The following is a 26,830-nucleotide window of genomic DNA, read 5'->3' on the forward strand; positions in this document are numbered from 1 at the left end:
GGAGAGACAGGTTGAGTTCAGGATTGATCTTTTGCCGGGTGTGGCCCCTATCGCTAAGGCGTCGTACCGTTGGTAACCACCAGAGATGCAGGAGTTTTCATCTCAGTTGTAGGAGCTGCTGGGTAAGCAGTTTATTCGTCCGAGTAGTTCTCCATGGGGATCATCGATCCTTTTCGTCAGGAAGAAGGACGGTTCACACTGGATGTGCATCGATTATAGGGAGTTGAACAAGTTAGCGGAGAAAAACCGTTATCCAATCCCAAGGATAGATGATCTCTTCGATCAGTTGGAGGGTGCATCTTTGTTTTCCAAGATTAACTTGAGGTCTGGATATCACCAAGTCAGGGTGAGAGAGGAAGACGTGGAGAACAACTTGATGCCAAGTTCTCGAAGTGTAGGCCGATGCTCGATCGCTCGGTTATCATATTCATAGATGATATATTAGTGTATTCCAAGACCAGGGATCAGCACGATGAGCACCTACGGGAGTTATTAGGAGTTTTGAGGCGAGAACAACTTGATGCCAAGTTCTCGAAGTGTGAGTTTTGGTTGCGAGAGGTCCAGTTCCTTGGACACCTCATTAACCAGGAGGGGATTTTGGTCGATCCAACCAAAATCGAGGCGGTTATGCAGTGGGAGATTCCGAAATCTCCCTCAGATATCAGAAGCTTCTTGGGATTGGCAGGGTACTACCGGAGGTTTATACAAGATTTTTCCAAGATTGTGATACCTCTCACTCGTCTGACGAGGAATGGGGTGGATTTATGGTGGGACCCCGAGCAACATAGGACGTTTGAGACCCTCAAGCAGCGTTTATGTGAAGCTCCAGTGTTGACCCTCCCTAAAGGAGTTGAAGACTTTGTGGTATTCTGTGATGCATCCATCACAGGGTTGGGAGTGGTCCTCATGCAGAGGGGATGGGTGATTACATATGCATCACGACAGTTGAAGCCGCATGAGACTAGGTATCCTACTCATGATTTGGAGTTCAAGGCGGTGGTTTTTTCCCTCAATTGATGGAGACATTATCTATATGAGGTCCATTGTACCATATATTCGGATCAAAAGAGTTTGAGGCACATCATGGACCAGCCCAACCTGAACACGAGGCAGCACAGGTGGTTGGATGTAGTCAAGGACTATGATTGTGAGATCCTTTACCACCCTGGTAAAGCGAATGTGGCAGCAGACGCCTTGAGCCGCTAAGTAGTGGGGTCTTCTACCCCAGCAAGATGTATGAGGATAGCCATGGATCCTCCAATTGCGAGTTTGCTCAGGGATGCACAAGTTGAGGGTATGGGACCAGAGCATTGGAAGAAGGAAATGATTAAGGGTGAAAGCAACCAATTTGTGTAGGATGGACGGGGATTGATGACCCGTTATGGTCGTGTATGGGTCCCGATGTATGGGGGAGTCAGATAGACCGTTTTAGAGGAGGCTCATAAGTCTCATTTATCCATTCACCCAAGGCTCACCAAGATGTTCAGAGACTTGAGTTTGAATTACTGGTGGTCGTGTACGAAGCGAGAAATCGTTGAGTATGTCGAGAGGTGCCTGACTTGTCGGATGGTCAATGCCGAGCATCAGAGACCGCATGGTCTGTTACAACCCTTGGAGATTTCCATGTGGAAATAGGAGAAAATATCGATGGATTTCATTACTAAGTTGCCAAATATGGTGAATGGATTTGATGATATATGGGTTATCGTTGATCGATTGACCAAGAGTGCTCACTTCTTGGCTGTTCGAGAAGGTTCTTCGGCCGAGAAATTGGCTGATGTGTATGTTCGGGAGATTGTTGATCGACACGGGGTATTCGTTTCCATTGTTTCTGGTTATAGTATGATGTATATGATTATGATCTATTAAGTTCGATATCAGGATAGGCAGAATGGTGTTATGATATGATGATTCGATATATTGGTATGTTGGTGACCTGGTTAGGTCGGTATTCTAGTATATGAGATTGCTATGATTGATGATCTGTGAGATAGTTATACCTGATATATATGCTAGAATATGTTATTTATGTGTACATTATTAATGATTTGGTGGGGTTGAGGTGGTCATGCTTTGTGCTGAAGGCCAACATACCCGATAGGTGGTCTGGATAGGTTGGGATCCTGTATGACGGCCTAGTCACACCGAAGGCTTGTGTGACAACCATCAAAATTCAAGTCGGTTCTAGATTTAAGTAAAGATAGTTTCACATATAGGCACGCCACATACTAGACTTAGTGACTAGAAGCTAAGTTATAACCTACTAGAAACTCGGAAACAGGTAGAATTGAAGGATAGTGTACCTAGATTTCACATTAATACGTGAATTCTACTACTACTTAACTGTAGTGACTATCCATATTTCGGTCACTCTTTGACTCGAAAACCTTTTTATGAATCATATACACATATCATGCACTTGACCTAGAAGTAGAAATTAGGTCAAAGTCTCATAGCAACTTAAGTCAAAGTTAAAGACTATGACTAGTATACTTGATTCCTCAATTTCGCTTGAATCTCAGAATCTCTACATAGAATGCCAATAAGCCGATAAAATAAGTTACAAATATTATTATAACTATAAAAGAGTTATAACAACATAAGATAAATTTATGTCTCAAAGATTCTATTGATTTTGATATCCAAAGATTTACAAATTCTCAACAACCCTAAATGCCCTAAAAACCTAAATTTATGAAATTTAACCTTAAAAATTCTATAAAAATAGTTATGAACCTCATAATATGATCTTATAATAATTAAAATTATAAAAATGCATTCAAGGAAAATAAAATTTAACTCATTAACATTTACCCTTCATTTGTAAATCAAAAATTGAGGTTTGATGAATAAAAACTTGATTTTAGTGCACATTTTATATAAAAATTTAGATATTTTATAAAAGAACTTAAATTTTAGACGAAAGTGCAAATTTGGTCCCCGTGTTATGTCAAAACTAGAATGTTTGGTCCAAAATGGGTTTGACTTGCAAGGATGGTCCAATAGTTTCTATTTGTTGCGAGTTTAGTCCAATGGCTTAATAGCCGTTACCAAGCTCCCGTTAAATTATCCATGCCCCTCTCACTTAAGGGTATTTTAGTCTATTCATTTAGCCCCTTTATTATTTTATTGTTATTTAGTCCATAAAGAGACTACAACGTCTCTATTCTCGTCTCCAGCAATAAGCCCTAACTATCACTCCCTCTCTGATTTCATCTTCTCCATCGATCACCCCCCTGTGATTTCATCTTCTCCATCGACAATGGTGATGTGCTTCTGCAAAAGGTGGGCGATAGTTCGGACATCATGGACAGATAACAACCCAGGGCTCCGATTTTGGGGATGTCCTGACCCGGTAAGTATGTTACACTTTATTTTGACGACTGCTCCCTTATGATCTAATGTTTCTTTTTTTTTTCAAGAATTCATCATGTGGGTTTATTGGGTGGTATGATGAACCCATGTGTGCTCGTTCCAAAGTTATAATACCAGGGTTGCTGAGGACAATCAATAAGCTACAAAAAGCAATGGATGATATAAAAGAACAAGCAAGCAAGCATGAAAAAGCAATGGAGAAGATTAAAGAAGAAGCAACTATGTTGAAATATTACCTAGTCTATAGTTGGATTTTTTTGTTGTTGTTGTGTTGGTGTTCTTGTTGTAAGTCCACAGGTTGATTGTGGTTATCTTTTGTAATAGGATAGGGGTATATGTGTCTGGTTTAAGTAGTTTTTTTGCTAATGTGGAACATTATTGTAATGCATAGTAATGGTAGTGAAAATTTGGTTTCTATTGACCAATTATGGATTTGTTCTATTGTTATACATAACCTTCTAAATATAACATATAATACATCCATAAGTAGTTAACACAAAAGCATACTGAAGACATAATACATATTACCATCTTCAAAATACATGTCATAAGTTAATTGAAAACAGTGTTATTGCAACAAAAGACATCCTGCATCTAGGAATCAAACCAAACTTGTTCATAAAGTCAAACCAAAAGATAAAACCAACATAGACCATGAAGTCCCTCCCTGACCTTTGCAAGTCCTGGAGTTGTGCCCTTTGTTTCCACACTTACTACAAGTCACACTAACAAACTTTCTTGTTAGTTTCCCACTACCATGTGGACCATGACCATGAATCTCACTAGGAACAACATCTGACCTTTGACTCTGACTTTAACTCCTGCTTTGACTTTTCTCCTCCATGTATTTCCTTCTCTTCCTCTTGGGTCTCCCAGGTTGATTACGGTGTGGGGGAGGTGTGATCTGCATTGGACACTCACTTCTAGGCCATAGTGCCCGACCTTTAATTGGTTCCACCTTGTACCCATATGCAGTTTTCCAAGTTTGTAGCCAGTGCACCTTGTGGACATAAGTATGGAGCTCGTGTACACACTCACCATGATCTGCTTTGTTATACAACACAGAAATCACATATCTGCAAGGGATACCTCTTAATTCCCATATCCTGCAGCTGCATACCCTTTCATGCATATCAACAACATGTTGATCATTCCATGGGCCTTTGACTTGGTATTTTTCATCACCACACCATTCTGCAATGTACAGAGTAGCAACTGCTTCATTCTTCTCCATGATCTTTGTTGCTGTTGGGGTGAGTGGGCCTACACACTTTTTTTGCACCTTGAGGAGATTGCATATCCTCTTCATCATATATTCCCTAATAAACTCCAAGCAGCTCATAATTGGTTTGTCTCTCCTATCAACCAGCTTGCCATTAAACACCTCACAAAGGTTGTTTAACAACATGTCTATGTTTTCTCTCCCTGTATATAAAAGGGTTAAAATTTGGCACTGTAATGGTTAAACTCTGGCACTATAATTGTTAAACTCTAGCACTGTTTCCATTAAACACCTCACAAAGGTTGTTTAAAAGGTGCATGTAATGGTTAAACTCTGGCACTGTTGTAGCTGTGGCACAATCCCAAAGGTGATCTTCATATTCCTTAGTTCTCCATTGTTTCTGCATGTTGTCATGTATATGCCCGAGACAGAACCTATGCTCAACACATGGGAACAGTTGACTAACTGCTTGTAGCAAACCCTGGCAACAAATTACACATGATTAACAAATAAACATTAAAAATCATATATAAACAACCATTACCTTTTGTTTGTCACTAACAAAAGTGAAATTAGAAATAGCATGTAGATCCAAGTCATCACCAAGACATTCAGGGAACCACTTCCAAGATTCACAGTTTTCAATCTCTACAATGCCATATGCAAGTAGGTATATGTCTACAATGGCATATGCAAGTGGGTATATGCCATTGTTGGAATCTAATCCAACTGCAGTTAAGATCTCGCCTGGATAAGGGCCTTTCATATGAGCCCCATCGAAATCTCTTAAACAAGCTTTGAATCCCTTCTTCATCCCCCATAGACAAACATATATTCTTTTGAAACATCTTGAAGTGCAATTTACCAAATTAGATTCTGAAACATCTCCATGTTCTAATTTGATTGTGGTATCAGGATTGGTTGACTGCAACTCAAGGATATAGTCTCTCAGAACTTCATACTATTTTTTGTAATCACCCACTACAATCTTTTTTGCATATGATTTAGCTCTAAAAACTTTATGAATTGAGAAACCCACTCCATACTTCTTCTGTAATTGTTCTTGGAGAGCTTTAACTGGGATAGTAGGGTTGGATTCTACCTGATCCATCATTTTTTTGGACATAAACTTTGTTGTTGCAGCTCTCACCTTCCTTGTATTCATACAAGTGTGTTTGTCTTCATATGTTTTAATGTACCAACTGCTTGCATCTGTAGACCTCGAGGCATGTAACATCCAAGGACAAGAAGAATCTGATTTTTCCTAACTTGTCCCATCTTGTTTGTCCTTTTCTTTACTTTTTTCAGTTTGGGTAGGTCCACCAACCACATCATTATTAAATGCAACAACTCCATTACATATGACCCTCAATCTGGATTTGTCATTTTTTTAAAGGCAATATTCTTTTTTGTTTCCAATGCATGCATTTTGATTTTCTCTTTCAACTCTTGCTTATTGTTATACTTTTGACCTATTTTAAAATGACACTTATGAACCTCACCTAAAGAACAAAACTTTTTCCTTACTTAGTTGTTTCAAAACTGCTCTTCTCTTGCTGTCATGATCAGAATCCTCATCCATGGAATCAAAAGCATCATTGTCAATGACATCTAACTCATCTGCTTCTTCATCACTCTCATGTTTTCTAGGATTCCTAGCCCTTTTATCCAAGAACTCTACTTCTGTATCAATGCTCATGTTAAAATCCCTCATATCAACTTCAACATCTTCAATTATATTATCTTCATCCACCCAATAATCACTATCATCACTATCATCTTCCTGCTCTGTTTCACTTCTTTCTTTACTTTCAACCTCACTTACATTTTCTTTTCCACTACTATCCACGTTAGACTGAGGTTGGTTTTCACTTCCATCTTGGACAAAAGCATCAGTTTGATAGTTAAAATCCCAAAAGTCATTCATCTGAGATTGGTTTACTTCATCCATCTTAGCATGGTTTTCTTCATCCATCTGAGTTTGGTTTTCTTCATCCATCTAAGGTTCATTGACATCATGCATGTTAGTGCCAATGACTCCATCAACATTGCTTTGTAGTATTTGTTGGTAGAGTCCAACATCAAAATCAGTAGCTGCCTCAACAAAGTCTTTGGCTATCTACTCAGTCTCACCAATATCATCGAAATATATTTTCTTAGTGCAAGATGCCATCACTCCATCCTTGCTCATAACCCTTCTCCTATTATATCCACGTGACAAGGATACGACTTGAACTATTTCATTGACTTGGATTTCAGGTTGGTTTGCTTGAGTGGGCACCACATCAACTAAATTATCAGTAGGTGTAGTCATCACAGGTATTTCCTTTGATTGGTCATCAGGAGCTTCATCAATGTGTTGCACATCCTCATCTGGTTCATCTAACTGTACAAGGGTAACCTTGTTAACAGGCTTAGGATTCAAGAAATAGGTGAGTAGTCGTGTTTCACGATGTTTTGTGTATACCTTCATCACTTTGTGCTCACTGGCATATTGAGAAAAGTTTTCAACATCTTGATCATTCCCTAAAAGGAGAAGAGCAAAGTGGAAGTCTTCACCAGGCACAAGAAAATGGTAGTATATAACAGGAGGAAACCCATATCTAAACCCCTTCATGATTGCATCGAGCTCATGAACTGAAAACTCATCTATATCTACCATGTCAACATAGTTTACAATTCCATCAATGTAACAGACATCAGGGTACTTGGTGAACTCACCTCCATGGTACAACTTAATGGTAAACAATGTTGGGTTTCCATCTTCAAAACAAGAAAAAAAAAAACACCTCAAGTGGACTCACTTCAATAAAAAAATCAAGAAATTAAAAGATGAAAAAGGGAAGATTACGTACCATAAACAACCTTGGGGTTGAAGGGTGTGTTTAACAATCTTACGTGCCACATTGGTATGTTCATCCACCGATAATCTCTACAAATCGTAGCTTAACTAACAGAACTGGTTTTGTGTCTAGGGCTTTTATTGAGCTTGGTTAAACAACGACGATCTACTTTATTGAGGAGACGAACTGCTTTTATTGAGCTTTAGTGGGAACGGTTATAGGGATGAATGGACTAAAATACCCTTAAGTGAGAGGGGCATGGGTAAATTAACAGGAGCTTGGTAACGACTGTTAAGCCATTGGACTTAACTCGCAACAAATAGAAACTATTGGACCATCCTTGCAAGCCAAACCCATTTTAGACCAAACATGCTAATTTTGACATACCACAGGGACCAAATTTGCAATTTTGTCTAAATTTTATAAAAGAAAATAAATGAGAAAGGGGTATTATACTCAAAAATTTGTATCTCTCTCTCCCGATATCTCTCTCACACTCTCATTCTCCAACACACACACATATCTCTTCTTTCTCTCTCTAGAAAACTCTCTTTACCTTCTCTCTAATTTTTTTCTCCAAACACCACTCCATTATCTCTTCCTCCCTCTAAGAACCACGGAATTTTCTAGAAAACAAACCAAATCATACTCGTCAAACTCGAAATCTTCATCATCTTGTGGTGTTCTTGAATGTAAAATCGATTTCTACTTCACTTTTCCTTCAAGTTTTGCTATTTTTCTTACACTTTCTACTTCTTCATCTTCTTCAAACTTGTTTTTTTTTGTTAAAATGGTTTTTAGAACATCATGTATGTGTTTTAACACCATGCATGTATGATAAACAAGGTCGCATGTTCATGATCTTAGTGCAAAAATCGATTTTAAGGATTAAAACGTCAAACTCAAGTTAAGAGTTTTTGATAAACAAAAAATTTGTTCATAAATGCATGTATACATTTTGATAAGTTTTAATCTTTTGATCTCTGAAAACATGACTAAAATATGAGTTTATCATGATATATTTAAAATATTTCAAAAGATTTACTCAAGGAAATGATGAAAACTCACGTTTCTAACCAATCATCATGCATGCAATCTGCCAAATTTTTTTACCTAACTTTAAACTGCAATATCTCACTCATTTCTTAATCAAAGTTTGTGATTCTTTTTCTAAAATATAATATTTTGAGGTAGCTTTCAAACCCATTTGACCTTACTGGAAAATTCCAATATTTCGATTTTTAATAATTTTTACAAAACTGTTGCTCAAACAGCACTTTCCTTATGAACATTTGTTTTGTGTTGCATGTTCAAAGGACTTATTCATCATTAAAAATTATTCAAAAATTAATTTGAGCACTTAACATCATGTATTAATGGGTATAGAAATATCTTGATTCAAACGTTTTTGGAACATGTTGCAAAAATTCTCAAATTGACATCATTAATCTTTACAAAAATCACAAGAATCAAGTTTTCTCTATAATTGTTTGAGGCTTTAGGCATGTTTTTCGACATCAAAAATAAGAAAAAAAATTTCATTGTTATTAAAATGTTTGAAGATGCATTCAGAAAGGTTTTAGCTCAATATATATTTTCTTTATTTTTACATGAAAATAACAAGCAAATAGAGTGTTAAAGCATATAAAATACTTATACTTGTAAATAAGTTCTGGAAATATTTGTGGATGACCCTTTATGTCAATAAACATCTTTGACGATGTTTCATTGATTTTTGTTACTGTCCAGTATGGTTTTTAATTCTCGTTTTATTTACCTCCAATAAATCATAAAACCACTTTAGGGAATGCAAAAATATTATTTCTTGTTTTTCGCATCTTGTACCATATGTTTAACACTCAGAAAAATACATTGGAAATTTTTTAAAATGTATATCTATTTTTCCATGATTTTTGTGTTTATAATGGATTAAAAACAGAAAAAAATAGTTTTGCTCATCCAAAAGTCATGAAAATTTACCAGAAATTCTTATAATGTATTAGGATGCTATATAAAATTTTGATGATTTTTCTCTTTTGTATGCTGTTTTTATTATATTTTCCCAATATTTAATACACTTAAATGCACAAAAATCTTAAAATTGGGTTAACCAGTTTAGAAATCCATTTTTTTATTTTTTCCAGCTTATGTATGTGTAATAAAACTTATAAAAATAATTTGGTCAATTTTTGAAACTGTTATCTATTTATTTCTATTTTTATAGAATAAATACACAAAAATTAGAAAAACTGTGTTAAACTTTTTGAAAACACATACTAACAATGTTCCCAGATTATTTACACTGTAAAACAGCTGCACAAAAATTATAAGAATTTTTCATGTTAATTTAATTTTTTTCCACGATTTTATGATTATTCAAGGAATTAAATGGTGAAAAATAGTTAGACAAATCAAAAATTCAAGAAAATTTATCTTAATGTCTTTGACTTCAATTAAAACTAAAATGCAAAGTTTTGGAAAGTTTAGAACTAAATTGATTTAGTTTTCAATATTTAATCATTGAAACACCTCTTAAAATGTTAAATATTAACATTTCAATAATGAGAATTTTCTACTTAAATTGTTATATAACAATTGGTTCTTTGAAATTTAATTTCGACAGAAAATTTTTTGCAACTTATCAATATTAAAGTTTGACACAATATTGTCATAATTCTATTGTAGTAGTAAGTATACTAGTGTTAGATTTCGATTAGAGACTCACTAGCGAATACCATTATTGTAGGAATCGGTAGTGGTACATGTGGAACGTAGTTCAAGGCACCATTTGCATCATATTAATGCATTGTGAGTATTCACCACTCCCCTATTTTTGGTTTTTAAATGTTTTGGGGTGGAAAAGAATGTCCTAAACTATTTATATTCATTGTATTTATTTGAATCGTATAAACTTGGTTGCTATATTTTGCATATTGTGAGTATTCACCACCCCCTTATTTTTGGTTTTTAAATGTTTTGGGGTGAAAAAGCATGTCCTAAACTATTTATATTCATTGTATGTATTTGACTCGTATAAACTTGGTTGCTATATTTTGCATATTGTGAGTATTCACGACTCCCGTTATTTTCGGTTTTTATGTTTTGGGGTGAAAAAGCATGTCCTAAACTATTTATATTCATTGTATTTAATTTGACTTGTATCAAACTTTGTTGTTATATGTTGCTATGTATGTGTATGCTATTGTTAATTCATGAGGCCTTATCGCGTTTAAGTCCTTGGAATAAGTTCACACAACTTATTAACTCATTTGAGCCTATGATTATTATGGATAACGCTATTAGGAAGTAGACAACTCCTCACTCGCACTATTCGCTTGAGTGTATTTTACCATATTTCCCTATGTTAGCAATATACATAGAAGAGGGCACCCTCGGTCTGTAGGCTTGGGTTGTGAACTCACGGTATAATCATTATTCACATACGAACCTTGTATCTCGTTTTAGCAACAAATTTTATTTCCCGTGAGAATATGAACGTTCCATCTCATTTTGGCAACATACTTTATCTCTCATGGTGACAACGAATTTTGTTTATGCAAACTTATTTACTCATTTTTGCAATATATTTCTATTTATGGAAACTATATTTCCCATGAGAATATGAATGTTGCATCTCATTTTGGCAACATATTTTATCTCTCATGATGACAACGAACTTTGTTTATGCAAACTTATTTACTCGTTTTTGCAATATATTTCTATTTATGGAAACTTTATTTCCCATGAGAATAGGAACGTTGCATCTCATTTGGGCAACATACTTCATTTCTCATGATGACAACAAACTTTATTTATGCAAACTTATTTACTCATTTTGGAATACATTTTCATTTATGGAAACTCTTATCAGAACTTTGAGTTCAATTCATAAAACTAATATTATTTTTAAATCAGTGAGTACTCACCAACTATTTTTATAGTTGACACTCGTTTTACATGCTTTTTTAGGAATCATCTAGTAAGAGGCACGTAGAGACACAACACTTGTAGGAGCATTTGCATGTGTTGACTTTTAAATACATTCCAATTCCTTTTAAAAAGTTGTGCAAACTTATTGTAAATTTGTAATGAATTTTAATATTGTGGTTGGTGTTGCCTTTTAAGTTTTGCTATGAAACCCTTTATACTGCCATGCCTCGTGTTTCCGCTTTAGCGGGGTGTGATAGCTTGGGATAAATCCAGATAGACTGTACGCCTTGCAAGGCGGTCCAATCAGGAGGCCCACTATGCATGTTGTTGTTAATTGTTATTGATATGGTACTATCAGTGTGGTATTGGTATTTTGGGGGTAACTCACTAAGCTATCGAGCTTACAGTTTCAATTTATTGTTTCATGTACATCAGGAGATCGTGGCAAAGCAAAGGCGTGACCGTACCGCTCCCCATCCTTATGATTTTGTTTTTTGGGACACTCTGATGAATAATATTCTGAAAACAATTTGTATAACACTATTTGGTTTTTAATGGTTGGAAAAGTTTAAATTTGGCTAAAAAATTTGGATGTTTCAACGGGCATTACACTTTCTCTATACCATTTGGTCAAACGGTTTGACCTTGGTTGATCCCTTTCCATTGGGAAGAGAAAAAGTTTCTGGACTTCCAATGTTGCCATTGTTATTGTCCATGGAAATTTGGGATATAGATCTTCCAATCAATTTTGCTTTACTAGTGCGCCAAATCTTTGTTGATTCAACAACCATTAGCAAATATGTCAGATCAATAAGGATCATGTCGTGGTCTGTTATATAGTAGTCTCTAACCAATTGACTATATGAATCTGGAAGCGATCGAAGAACCAAGTCGACTCCCAACATTCCCAGTCTATCAATGTGCAACTTTATTTTAGAACGTATGCACACACATGACTTCATTCTCGATGTTTGCTTACCAATAGGGGTTGATTCACCTTGCAGTTTTCAAGTCAATGAAAATGTAGGTCAGGGAGAATTATTGGAGGAGGTAGAGGAAGAGAAGTTCCACCGAAGCACAAAGAAGAGATTGATCTTCCACCTTGATTATCATGTGGAATATCATCTTCATGACGAAAGCTTTTTCCAAAAGGATAAGGAAGACCATAGTTTTCAAGACTAGACATCTACAAAGGGAATTATTCAAGTTAGTTTATTTAATCCTCAATATAACACCCAAATGAAATATTAAGGCTAGGATCCAACACAATAATTCACAATTCGGAAGAGGGATGTCGTAATCCAGTTATAAATTATTTGTCGGTAGGTAAATGACGATTTACCAATTCCACCACGAAAACGAAATTTTAAACTAATTAGGTTTTAAATGAAACTCCTAGATCTTTTGAGATTCATTGAAGATTTCAATGGCATGTTTAATCTTGATTATTCCCTTCATGTTTGTGAGTGGGATACCGAGGATCACAAACAAGGTGTAAATAACCATGCAACGTATCTTGGTACTCTCGGAGTCATGTATCACCTAATCAATGTGCCAGTTAACCACACACGCAACATTGATTTTTGATAATCTACAAGCTACCCATTGCCATCCTTCATTAGTCCCATATTAGTGTGTCGGTTAACCATACACGCTCCACTAACGACCAATAAGGTGCAATTAGAAATTTCATGGGTTAGCATCAAATTCACATTTTCCTAAAGTAGCTAAGATTTGGGAATTCATAAAAGTGTTTAGTTATTTTGTATTTCATTATACTTATAATGAGAGTTTGTGACCTATCCTACCCGTTCGGCTAATGACCCTCCATTAGTTAAGGGTACGGTGGGTAATAGTAGATACCCAATGGCGGCCATTTTATAGGTCGCTTCCTTAAACACCCCTTATAGATTAGCTTCATGAATGAGACCTACTAACGGTAAGACAAAATTTTTACTTATACATATATAATATATTAGACTTTTAATTTTATATAGTATAAGGGTGTATTTTACACATTTAAAATACTAAGTGGTTTAATCTTTTAATAAATTAATCTTTTAACTTTATTAAATTTAAACCTATCTATGGAATTATTAATTGTCCTTTAATTAAAACACTTAAATAATTATTTAATAAAATCCATGAAGAAGTATTTTAAACTATTCATAATACCAAGGTTCTTAATTTAACATTTCAAAATTAAAACTATTTAATCAAATTCTAAATTATAAAAACATGACTTGCACTTATGAAAATTTTCAAAATACTTGAGGAAAACCATTTCCATAAGAACGAGGAAGACCATTTCTGTATTCAAAAGATATCTAAAAGTTAGGCGAAGAGAGAAATTAATTTAGTTGATTTTAATCCATAATTATTAACCCAAAATTTAAATTAAGGCTAAGATCCTTATTTTGATTTTGTAATATGAAGAGGGATGCTATAGTCATACCACAAAGACTATTTTAGGTAGGTAGAAACGTTTAACCAATTTCAATCACATGAAACTCATAGATATTTTAAGGTTCATTGAATCTTGTCAATGGTTTGTTTATTCTCAGATTATGCTCTTAACAATTATGAATAAGATGCTGAAGATCACAATTAAGATGTGAATAACCATGTAAACCTCTCAAACACCCTCTATCGATTTATAATATCTTATTTATGTGTCAGTTAACCACACACACTCCATAAAAAATTATAAACATGATTTATTTCATCATTTCATCTTTAAAGTCCCACATTAGTGTATCGGTTAGCCTCACATACTCCACTAACGCCTCATAAAGAAATGATGTGTGTTTTCTTGGATTAGCATATAATCTCACAATTTTCTTAAAGTAACTAGAGTGGGATCTTAAAAGAATGTTCTAGTACTTTATATATTATACTTTTAATCTTTTATGTCCTATCAAACCCATTCGGCTAACGATGCTCCACCACGTAATAAGGAGGTGGGTGAAATAGACACCCATTAAATTATGGAGCAACATGGGATCTCAAGAATGATTGTCCAAAGAAAAAGAAAGCTACAAAGTCGAATGTGCCACCGAAGCCAAAGGCGAGAGTATTCTAGATGATCATTCATGAAGCGGATGTTGCTGCAGGAGATCAAGAATAGGGAGTTGGTTATCCAGAGTCCAAGATACGAAGTAGTCATATAAATAATATTATGTTATCTAGCCTAATTTAAGAGGTATAGATGATGAACTTAAATAACATTGTAATTGTTTTCAACAAGTTATAAAATTGCTAGTTATGTATATACTATTCAGTGTGTTAAGATGAAATGCGATTTTCTTGTACGGTGACCTGGAGAACTGCGATGCATTTCTTGGGATAAGTATGAGTAGGTATGAAAAGTAGTAGAAGCCTATATTATCGGAAGTACATGACTCGCGCATGGATCAGGAAAGGTCACATGGTTACTAAGGAACAAGTAGTTGATTATTTTGTTTTCTATATACGTCATACCATTATTTTGGTAAATGACTAAGAAGAAGAATGTTATTCCTACCTTCACGGTCATAACGAACTGAGTGTGAATAAGATAAATATGTGATGTGGTCTTATTTAACTATGTATATTACGCCATTATCTTGTTATATTTGATTAAGATTTTATATTTATATTTTAAGATATATTATACTTAATATGTTTTCAAATGTTAAATTATAGTAAAAAAGCAAGCATGGAATTAAAAAGGAAGAGAAAGGAGGTAAAAAGACACAAAACGATGTTGCTGGACAACTTGACCCTTCGTCAATGTTTTAATCGTATCTCATGACTCGTAACTTTGATTAATGATATTCAAGATTTTATGGAAACTAGACAAAATTTTGACGACTCTCATGTTTATGCCAGAGTCTAATTCCCAATTCCTACATTCTGGAAAAGCCATTCCCACAGTGTTGCAAAATTAGGAAATTTCATGGATGCAAAGAAACCATCTCTCACGGCGTGTCAAGCCTTTCTCCACGTGGTGGCAGTCTTGGCACCTATAAATAGATCTGGAAATTAACCCTAATAACACATCTTCACACCTAATTCGTTGCATACGAAAATAAACCTCAGAGAATCCATTTTGAGGATCTGGAAGGCGGGCAGAGGACCATTAAACTGATATGGGGTGAAGATTCGAAGGATTCGAGAGCTGATTCATGACATAAATCATTCAGTTTGTTGTTCTGGCCATGATTAGAATTCCAATTGTTTCTATTTGTGTTTCAACTTTCTGAATTCAAATGTTAAAACATGTTGTTTTTTTGTTTGGAGTAGATGAAACTCGATTTTATGTGTTGATTTCAATGATTTTGTGTTTTATTAGTTTGGTTATTAATTGTGTTTGATTTGTCATCACCTATCATGTTAAATTTTTTTATTTTTATTTCCTAGTGTTGAGTGTTGTGTAGTTTACAGGACCAATCTAAATACATTAACTTGAATCTTAATTACTTTATGACCATTACTATTAGGATTATAGATTGACCAATTCCTAGGGTTAAGTAATGTTAATATATGACTTTGGCTATGTTAGAGAGCTTAGATATCCATGTTATGCTTCCATTAATTGCCAAGACCATTTATAAGAAATCACTATATATATATATATATATATATATATATATATATATATATATATATATATATATATATATATATATATCATTCATAATTCGAATGTATTAAATAGATTAAGTGTTCATGAATTCCATATTCATTTTGTTAGTTGTTTATTAATTATTAGAAGTTTGACACCTAATCAATATAACTAGTTACAGTATAATTTGCTAGCCAACTAATAAATCAATTGCACTATTAATGAGGTTGATCGTGATTGTGATATGTAATCGAAACTAGACCAAATTACGCAAAGTGACTGGTTTCCAATCAGTTTATCTAGTAGTTTAGTTACAGATTTGTTTGAGATTTTATAAAACCCCCTTTTCTATTGCTTTCATTTATTAGTATAACCAATAATTAAAAAAAATTATAATACTAATTCATTACCATTTCCCTCGAGTTCGACACCATTGCTTATCAAAACAATATTCTACTCTATCAGGTTTACTACATGTAGATGCGATAGACTAGGAACTACAATAAAAAAAACTAGTGCATTAAAGTACACATCAAGTTTTCAATTGATTTATTTTATTTAATTATTCATTATTATTTTTTGCATTTTTAGTTTTATTTTCTTTGATAACGTGTCACTTGTTGGTAAGTTTTTATTGGTATGTGTAGGAATTTGTGATCATATGCATTGCTTGGTTCTTCTTTTTGCATGAGTTTCGAGATTGCAAGTAATTAAGAAGTCTTTACTTATTTAGTCTACTACTTTGGTGACTTTTCTAACTCAATCCACGAGGCATAGTATAACAAAACTTTTTGGAAGACCAAAATCTTGCCACTCTTGACTAGTTGGGTCAAATCTTGTTCTATTTATTAGTTTATAGTGCAAAGAAAACAAAGAAAATAGCCTAATGAGTCCCAAAAGTTTTTGTTTTTACAAACCACTTATCGATTGCACGAGATTTAATCAACAATTCTTGCATAATTCCATTGAAGATGAGTGATCATGATATCCTGTTTAGTAAAATTTCACCTCTCCTATTTCGTTATCAAACCTCTTCTTCTCCTATCTAGGCATTAGAAGAATAAAACCCTAAAAATCATATCGTGTTACCCAATTTCTCATTGGGAAGAAATTAGTTTATCTTATCCTATTTTCATCGGAAAGAACTAAAACCGCCGACTCTCCTTAGTCCTTATGCTATTTCCATGTATCACCTGTTCACTCACCCTTCGTCCTCCTTTAGGTGAATCTGATGGATTTTATAGGTTACAAGAAGTATGTGCTTGCGGAATTTCACTTAACACTTAAAGGCAAATGCAACCTAGAGGATCTATGTAATAACACTTTGAATGCAACACACTATGAATAATAAAACGAGATGAACCCTAATATAATGAAAATATAATGCATGAATTAGGGTTACATACATTTGATTTGTCGTAGTAAACAAATCACTTCAATCCTTCCTTTGAAGAGCTTGGAAAGCTAGGACCAAAAGGATGATGCCTTTAATAGCTCACACCCAAAACCAAAAACCCTAGAAAGAGGAGGAGAGAGCACATATGAGTGAAATTTCATTCATATACTTGAACGTAATGTCATGAATGAAAATTGCAAGCCAAGTGGTCCTATTTATAGTTTGGGTAACTTGTAGGCAAATGAAGATTTGAATTAATTAAATAATGGTTTTAATAACAATTCAAATCATTTTTTTATTAGCATCTAGGTGGTTTTTGGAAACCCTAGAAGAGCTCCCAAAACTATCCTCCATTGGATGGTTCTAGAATTGTCTCTTTTGTTCAACTATTAAACAATTACAATTCACCCCTTACACTATTATTTAATTCTATTAATAATTAATCAATTGTAATTGATTTCATATTAATTTATTAATCATATAAATTATAAAATCAATTATCTAACAATTTGTTAATATATAATGAGTATAGTATATTATTTTTAAATACCAATATTTAATTAATATTTAAGCAATAAATAATTAGAATTAGTTTTGCGATTAAAAGAATTAATTAAAAGTGCAGGGGCTAAAGTGAAATTGTTCAATAGTTTTGCAAGAGGTTCCAGAACCATGTTAGGGAAAGAGGTGGACAACTTTCATATTGATAATCTAGTGTTTCTAGATTATTTCATGTGGATAGATAAAGGGTTGGATAATTACCAATTTGAAATATTAATATTATATTTAGATTATGGTTATCCAGAGCATCCTCATAAATAAGCCTCTAACAATAGGAAGTTTGGCTACTTGAAACCCTAGAGTAATAGCCGAAATTTTCAAACTCCCCTCTCTTCTCTCCTCTCTTATCCTCTTGCTAGTGTTGGGTGTTATCTACTAGGGGCACAACATTCGTGGTGTTTGATGTCTATTCTTCAATAATAATGAAAGCTATGTATTCTAACCTAAATATTAATTTTGAAATTAGTATATGCTTCCCAGGTTTTCCACTTGATGTTCAAAAGTTATATGCTCAATTATAGAAAACATAGATTAATAATTAGGGTTGCATGGACACATAGATTTTTGTTTGGTATTCTCAAAACCCATCAGTCGTATCAGAGCCTTGATGTGTTTTCTATTGGATGGATTCCAACTGTTTGAATTTGATCAATTAGGTTTTATGATAATTAAACACTTTTGGACTAAGGGATTTTTGAATTTAAGGGTTTCTAGAACCCTATGTTTCGAAAATTAGGAAAGTGTTTCAATAATTTCCCTTGCCCTATAATTTTCGAAATATGGTTTCCTTAACCCTTTTGATTTAAAAAATGGAAAGGAATGAAATCCTTGCCTTCCTCCCCAAGATAAGCCATTTTTGAAAATCCTAGGATTTCGGTAGGGTTATCCTATATTTGGTAATTATCTATTTACTTGATTAATTGGATAATTATAAATTTTGTTTTATCCCTCCCATGATTTTTGAAAATTAGGGGAGCGTATTAGGATTAAATTATTTTAATTAATTTAGTTGGATAATCATGAATTGATTTAATAAATTAATTAAATGTTTAATTAACAGATAATTATTAAATCAGTTGATTTTAATTTTAAATTAAAATTAAATTTTTAATTTCGAAATTTAAAATTCAAAAACCCAAGTATTTTGAAAAGTTTAAAATACACCTTATACTATATATAAAATTAAATGTTTCATATTTACTATATGTATAAGACTAAATCTGTAACAACCTATTATTTCAAGTCAATGTAAGAAAAAACTTTTTCAAAGAAAAGATTAAATATTAACTATGTATAAGTGGATTCACAACTTAAATTTAGACCATAGAACTTTAAAAGCTTTGAGAGCATGATCAATTAGCTTACATGTAAGTATATATCTGGAAAACCATGTTAAGTAAGCTAATACAAACCTAATACCTAACTTAAAATCATAGTGTATATATATATATAATGCCCCGATTCTCAGGTATTGATTTAAATAAGAATTCTTTTGTTACCAAGGTCTACTTAACGTGTAGCAGCGGGTTGGTCCTCGTGTATTAGTGGCCTACTCGCCGAGCCAAGAAGGGACTTGACAAGTAGGAGGTGGCAGATAAAACCCTAAATCCCGGGGTTTTCACCCTATTTAAAGAAGCACCAGACTCTTTTGGCCTCTACACCGTCCATTGAGAGTCTAGAAAGGCCCTAAATCGAGTGTGTGTATTCTTTGTAGGTTTAAGCTTGGAGGGAAGTTTTGGTGAAGGAATCACTTGGGAAGCAAGCTAGTTGAAGCAAGAATTTGTGGGTTTCAAGTTTGCATCAGAAAGGGCTCTCTTCAAGGTTTTAGATCATTTTTCCCTTGGCTCCTTTTCTCCTAAAGCCTTTTCTGCATGAGTTTAGGAAATGATTCTTTTGTTTAAGCCAAGATCGAAAGTTGTAACTTCAGATTTGGACTCCCCTTGGCTTCTAGATTCATAAAGCCATCAACCTTGTTTAGTATGAGACTTCTCTCAAGGATGTGACTTCATTGCAAGCTTAGTTGTACCATTTTAGGGTCTTAAAGCCTTGCATGCACGTAAAGTTTGCAACTTTACATGATAAGCATGCCTAACGAAGTTGGATCAGAAATTTGAGGCCTTTACATGGCTAAAAAAGTGTCTGCATGGTTAAAGAGCTGGAGGGACTCAGCGAATCGCATGGCCGACTCGGCGAGTCATATGAAGATAGGCATTGAACTCGACGAGTTGGATGAACAACTCGGTGAGTCAGTTAATGTTTCCCCAAATTGATGAATGCGTGTGAACCTATCGAGTTGCAAGAAGAAAACTCAACAAGTGGCCTTAGGGTTTCGATCGCGGACCTTAGGAACTCAACGAGTCACTCCGGGGACTCGACGAGTGGATGAGTATCTCGAGGAACTCGGCGAGTAGCTGAGGGTACTCAATGAGTAAGGGTCAACATGGACTGTTGACCTTGACTGTTGACTTTGACTTTGACTAGGGGTTGACTAGTTGACTTATGGGGATTTTTGAAAGGTTGAGAACTTATGAGTATGGTTCTATTCTAATAATAGGTAGTGGAGTTTGTGGCCGTGATCTGAGAATTGAAGTTTAGTTACCGAGCCGACATTTGCAAGGTAAGTTATCCTCACTATAATAAGGGGTCTAAGGAACCAAGGCTGACCAATTGAATATGTTATCCTAGCTGTGTTAGTATGTTGAGTATGAAGTTAATGTTGCATGCTTAGTGGTTATGCCAGTTAGGTAGATCTATAGGGCTACCTGTGTTGATATATGATTATCTACATGCTCAGTGGTTATGCCAGGTTGGTAGATCTGTATGACTACCTGTGTTATATGATTATCTGCATGCTCAGTGGTTATGTTATATGTTGATATGTCATGTGGGATGGGTTGAGGCGGGACTGCTTCGTACGGTAACCAACAAACCCGGGATCATTCCAGTTACGGGCTAAGGGAGACTCGTACTTTGGGCTCGATGGCAAGCCATATGTGAGTTATGGGCCCACAAGGCAATCTAGACTCACATTGTGGGCCCAGGGGGTAATCCAGTCTGTAAAGCTGTGGAAGCATTGCATTCTATTCAGTTTGTTATGTTATGATGTTGCTGACATGGTTATGTGGACTGTATGTGTATCGGTTTTATGGGGGAACTCACTAAGCTTTTGGGCTTACAGTTTTAGTTTATTGTTTCAGGTACTTTAGGGGATCAGGGCAAGGCAAAGGCGTAATTGTACATCTCCTCACTTTTTATGAGTTGTTTTTGGGATACTATGATATGATACATTTTGAAAACAAGTTTGTAATGTTTAATGGATTTGAAATGTTTTAAAAGTTTAAAGTAGCTTGAATTTTTATGGGTGTTACAAGTTGGTATCAGAGCCTTAGTTTGAGTGAATTGGAGGAACATTCGTGTGAATGCAGTCTCAAATCTGGGAAAGGTTTTCAAATGATTTCTAAAACGGTTTTCAAAATAAGTGAAGGAGGATATAAGGTGTACCATTAGCTGGAGCCAGTAAGTAGATCCCAAAATACGATACAGCTATTTGATTATGTGATATGTTAGAACAACATACTAGTAATAGGCTAGGGAATTTCAGGAGTTGCAGAAGTGCCTGATTACATGATGCCTGCTAGCCTAGGGTTTTCCTTATATGAGATTGACATCATTACTATAGTTATTTGTTTATGCATCACGACTATATATAATTAAGATCTTATAGCCTGAGAATGTTTAATTTGACCTCAGGGTAGGATCGGATATTTGAAAGTCTATAGGTTCCAGCGTTATGTATGGCCAGCATACACTAGCACTGCAAGTTTAAACCTCCAAAGAATACACACACACAAACACACACTCGAGTTAGGGCTTTTATGGACTCTCAATGGACTGTAGAGAGGCCAAAGGAGGCTGGTGCTTCTTTAAATAGGGTGCAAAACCCCAAGATTTCGGGTTTCATCTACCAGCTCCTACTCGTCGAGTCCCTTCTTGGACTCGGCGAGTAGGCCACTAAAACACGTAGACCAACCCGCTGCTACTCGACGAGTAGGGATACCAACTCGTCAAGTAGACCTTGGAAACAAAGAATTTTTATTTAAATCAATATCTGAGAATTAGGGCGTTAGAACTCTCCCCCACTTGAATTAGACTTCACCCACGAAGTCCGGTGCAATGAAAAATGTTGGGTAATGCTCACGCATTTCTGCCTCGTCTCCCCTATCCACTGAGATCCCTTCCGATGCTCCCACTGTAACTTCACCAAAGGTATTTCCTTATTCCGCAAAAATTTCGTCTTCTTCTTAAGTATGGCCACTGGCCTCTCCATGTAATTCAGGCACTCATCTACCTGAATATCATCCAATGGCACCAGTACCCCCTGATCCACAATGCACTTACGCAATTGCGAAACATGGAAAGTGTTGTGGATTTCGACTAAGCTCCTTCTGAAACACTAACCTGTATGCCACATTGCCAAACCTGGTAATAACCATGAATGACCCAATGTATCAGGGACCCAATTTCCCCTGCTTCCTGAACCGAATCACACCCTTCTAGGGCGAGACCTTCAGGAGCACCATATCATCCACCTAAAACTCTAACTCGGATCAGCGTCTATCGGCGTAACTCTTCTGTCGACTTTGAGCGGTCTGTAATCGCTACCTAATCTTCTGGATCTTCTCCGTAGTTTGCAGGACTACCTCCATCACCCCCCATCACTTGGTGTCCAACCTAACCCTAACAAACCGGGGTGCGGCATATGCACCCATACAGTAACCAAACGGCAGGGCACCAATAGTACAATGGTAGTTGTTGTTGTAAGAAAACCATGCAAGAGGTAGTGGGAATCCCAACCCCCCACCGAAATCAATGACACACGCCCTCAACATATCCTCGAGGGTTTGAATGATCTGCTCACTCTGATCGTCTGTCTACGGATGAAACGTTGTGCTAAAGTGCCAACGTGTGCCCAGTTCCTCGTGGAACTTCTGTCAGAAACGGGAGGTAAATCCGACATCTCGGTTTGAGACAATGGAGACCGGAATCCCGTGGGGAGCAATCTCGTGCACATATATGCCAGCCAACCTCTCGGCCGAAGAAATCTCCCGTATCGCCAATAAATGAGCACTCTTGGTCAATCAATCCATGATGACCCATATAGCATCGAACCCTTTCTACGTCCTTGGCAGCTTCGTGATGAAGTCTATCGTGATTTGATCCCTCATCCACATGGTGATCTCTAGAGGTTGCAACTTACCATGTAGCGTCTGATGCTCGGCCTTGACAATCCTAAAGGTCAAGCACCTCTCGACATACTAATCGATTTCTCGCTTCATACATGGCCACCAGTAACTCGAACTCAAGTCTCGGTACATTTTGGTGGCCCCCAGGTGTATGGAAAAAATGAGACTTATGAGCCTCCTTCATCACTTTCTGCTTGACTCCACTAGTCATCAGAACCCAAACTCGGCCACATCGGGTCAATAACCCCCCAGATATCCTGAACAAACTGATCGTGTTCTCCCTTGATCCTTTCCAGCTTCCAGTTCTTTAGTCGTATGACCTCGACCTGGGCATCTCTGATTGAACTCACCAGCAGGGAGTCCACCACTATCCTGATACACCTTGCTGGGGTGGAAGACCCAGTTGACTTGCGCCTCAACGCGTCCGCAACCACATTCGATTACCAGGGTGGTAAAGGATCTCACAATCGTAGTCCTTGACTACGTCCTGCCACCTGTGTTGCCTCATCTTCAGGTTCGGCTGGTCCATGATATGTCTTAAGCTCTTGTGATCCGTATAAATGGTATAAAGGACCCCATAAAGGTAATTCCTCCAAATCTTGAGAGCGAATACCACCACTCCTAGCTCCAGATCATGTGTACGGGATCTCGTCTTATACGGCTTCAGCTGCCACGATGCGTAGGCTATCACTCGTCCTCTCTACATGAGGCCCGCCCCTAAGAAGGTGATTGATGCATCACAGAACACCACAAAATCCTCAACTCCCTCCAGGAGTGTCACACCCCAAAACCAAGAACGGCGGAAACGTTCTGGGGCGGAGGACGTCATGTAAAGTATCACAACACAGTAAATGTAAATAAGCAAACAACATCATCCATTGCATTAAATATAAAGTTTTAATACAAGCGTGTTCTTTATAGTTTTAGACACCAAAAATATAATGCGAATCAAAATAATATGATGAGTCTTGAAATGCGCTCCATCTTCTCAAAAGCTGGCATCGGTACCTGCCTACTGATGACCTGAGAATACAAGTTATTTTGAAAGAGTTTATCAGCATTAAGCTGGTGAATTCATAAGTGTTTTAGTGTCGGTCTTTGTTATCAAAACGTTTGAACCTGTCGCAAGTATGAGTTGTAAATGTATGTAAGTGTTTGTAAAAGTTTGAATCTCTCAGAGAAACTTATATTTTCTGTTAAAGTAGCCTTCTACCAAGGCTTAACTGTTTTGTATGCTCATTTGATGTAAAAGTGTGTAATTTCCCATGTGTAACTATCTTTTAACAAAATATAGTTTGTACATTAAAGTTTAAGTATAGTTATCACCAAAATGTAATGTGTAAATCATTGCAGTACTGTAGTTTTGTTTTATAGGAACTACTGCTGTACTAACTACCTTAAACCGGGTTTATATTAAGGTATCATGTGATAAATTGCACCATACTATCGACTGGTAACAAAGACAACATATAGTCGAAAAATAAGGTATGACGTTTGGCACCCGCAGACCTATCGGTCCCGCTGTAGCTAGCAGCGAGGTGTAGGATAGTCAATCCAGTATAGATCTATACGCAAACTTACACTCTCCCTCCAAGAGACTCTGGCTACAACTCGAGTCATGACAATTAAGACATGCTCCCATACAGTGGATCACAATTGTTAATGTATTCGTGTATATGTAATATAATGTTACTTATTCTAGTATCGTTGTATATGTTCTTTTAGTAATAAGTATTAACTCCTGAATGAACTGACTCGTTGATCTAGAAATTTTAGTAGTAGAATCCTGTGTTACCCCGATGGTAGGTTATTAATGATGTGCTGATGAGTATGAGTATGAAAGTACTTTTATGTCTATATATGTACAGTTGATATATAATTAATATTGAAACGACCTTCGGATGGTTACCCGAAATCCCACCAGACCACATCTCAATGCGCGAAAAGGAAATAGGGTGGATAGTCTTCCTAAGCCCTTTAAACATTTCTTATATATTTATACATATATGGGCATGCAATTTATAAAAAGTAAAACTAAGTTTAATAAAAGCATTTGATACATAGAAGAGTTTGTAAAACATTTTAAAGTGAAACCGTTTGATAAACAGTTTGAACAGTGATAAAATCATTGGTTTCTTAGTTATTAATCACATGTGATTAATGCAATCACATGTGATCGAAGCAATAACTATAAGTATTTAACTTGTATTTCCCTCCCCCCCCCCCCATAAAGTATTTAAACATTTAAAATCATTTTAAAGGTTGATTTAAGGGGGTATGAACTCACTTGGAAGTTTGAAGATAGCGAGATGCAAAACCGGGCTGAGTTTCATCTCGGAAAACGGATTTTTCTCGGGATTCTCGGGAATCTCAGCAGTAAAATCGACTCTCGGGACTTGAGCAAAAAGAACAGAGCTTCAGGCTTGAACGGGCACAGAAATCGAAGTAAGATCGTGAGAGAAAGAGAGAAAATGAACAAAATTTTTGGAAAGGCTCACATCCCTTTTATAGGGGGCTGAGAGGCATGCGTACGCGGGGCGTACTCCCGTACGCGACGCGTACGGGCAAGTCACTGCTGACCACATCCTCGGCTGCAGCGCTTCGGACGGGACGGGGAGGGGGTAGCTCGCATAGGGGCGACGTGGACAATCCGAGGCCGTGGCCTCGAGTACGCGGGGCGTACGAGGGTACGCGACGCGTACTACGGCCCTAGGCTGACTCCCCTCCGGATAATACCGAATTGTTAATAAAAATTATATATAAATTATTTATCAAACTTCAAAAATTCATATCTTCTTCATACGAACTCCGTTTTCGATGTTCTTTATATTCCCGCGAAGGTGAGACTACGATCTACAACTTTCGTTTAGATTCCGTTGGCAAATTCCGAAATTATTTTTATTATTTATTTATTAAAATGACGTGATTAAGGAATTTCTTTAAAAATTCATAACTTCTTTATCTGACGTTGGTTTTTGCCAGACTTTTTACCGTTGAAATACCGTTGTCGAGACCTTCGATTCTCGTTTAGGTCATTCCGGCCAAATGTCGCTCGATCTCCGATTCGAGTTTTTAGCTGTCTGTTGCTAAGCTGAACATGGAAAAATCATAACTTCAATATACGAAGTTGGATTTGGGCGTTCTTTTTACGTACGATCATGGTTTGATGACATTTAAACATAGAAGAATTTAAATAAAAACTTTTTGGACATTTTATTGTCAAAGTTAATTTTATTAACTCAGAAGTGTTTACAATACTTGACCTATTAGGCCATTACAAAGAGTGGAAATATCGGGTTGTCACATCATCCCCCCGTTAGAGGGAATTTCATCCCGAAATTCAAAGTAGTAAAGACACTAGTGAACATGAAAGAGATGATGGTATTTTTGTTTCATCTGATCTTCGCGTTCCCATGTGGTTTCAGGTCCCCGTTTGGCGTTCCAGCGAACCTTCACGATGGGGATGTGACTTTGCTTGGTTTGCTTGACCTTTCGGTCCATGATTTCTACTGGTTCTTCCACAAAGTTGAGGCTCTCGTTTATCTCGATCTCGTCGAGTGGGATTACAAGAGTCTCATCGGACAGACACTTTTTCAAGTTAGATATGTGGAATGTAGAATGTACGTTACGAAGTTTGTCGGGTAGATCGAGTTT

General features: G+C 36.1%; 1 protein-coding gene across 1 annotated transcript; it reads right to left on the reverse strand.

Annotated features, from left to right (window-relative positions):
* Positions 1 to 4,189: 4,189 nt before the first annotated feature.
* On the reverse strand, positions 4,190 to 5,708 carry LOC145029847 (uncharacterized). The gene is made up of 4 exons (XM_078978302.1): positions 5,583 to 5,708; positions 5,142 to 5,522; positions 4,874 to 5,078; positions 4,190 to 4,800 (listed from the first exon to the last, which is right to left on the reverse strand). Exons 1-4 carry the CDS (start codon positions 5,706 to 5,708, stop codon positions 4,190 to 4,192), a joined length of 1,323 nt encoding a protein of 440 aa, XP_078834428.1.
* Positions 5,709 to 26,830: the final 21,122 nt, after the last annotated feature.

The sequence above is a fragment of the Lactuca saligna genome, chromosome 2, assembly GCF_052625555.1.
Source record: "Lactuca saligna cultivar CGN05327 chromosome 2, ASM5262555v1, whole genome shotgun sequence".
Classification (NCBI taxonomy): domain Eukaryota; kingdom Viridiplantae; phylum Streptophyta; class Magnoliopsida; order Asterales; family Asteraceae; genus Lactuca; species Lactuca saligna.

Excerpts from the sequence above, each read along its gene's own strand:
- LOC145029847 (XM_078978302.1), bottom strand. The coding sequence starts at position 5,708 with ATGGATCAGGTAGAATCCAACCCTACTATCCCAGTTAAAGCTCTCCAA. Across the intron at positions 5,079-5,141 it reads TTGTTAGTGACAAACAAAAG|GGTTTGCTACAAGCAGTTAG; the intron begins GTAATGGTTGTT and ends ATTTGTTGCCAG. Across the intron at positions 4,801-4,873 it reads TGAGGTGTTTAATGGAAACA|GGAGAGAAAACATAGACATG; the intron begins GTGCTAGAGTTT and ends TTTTATATACAG.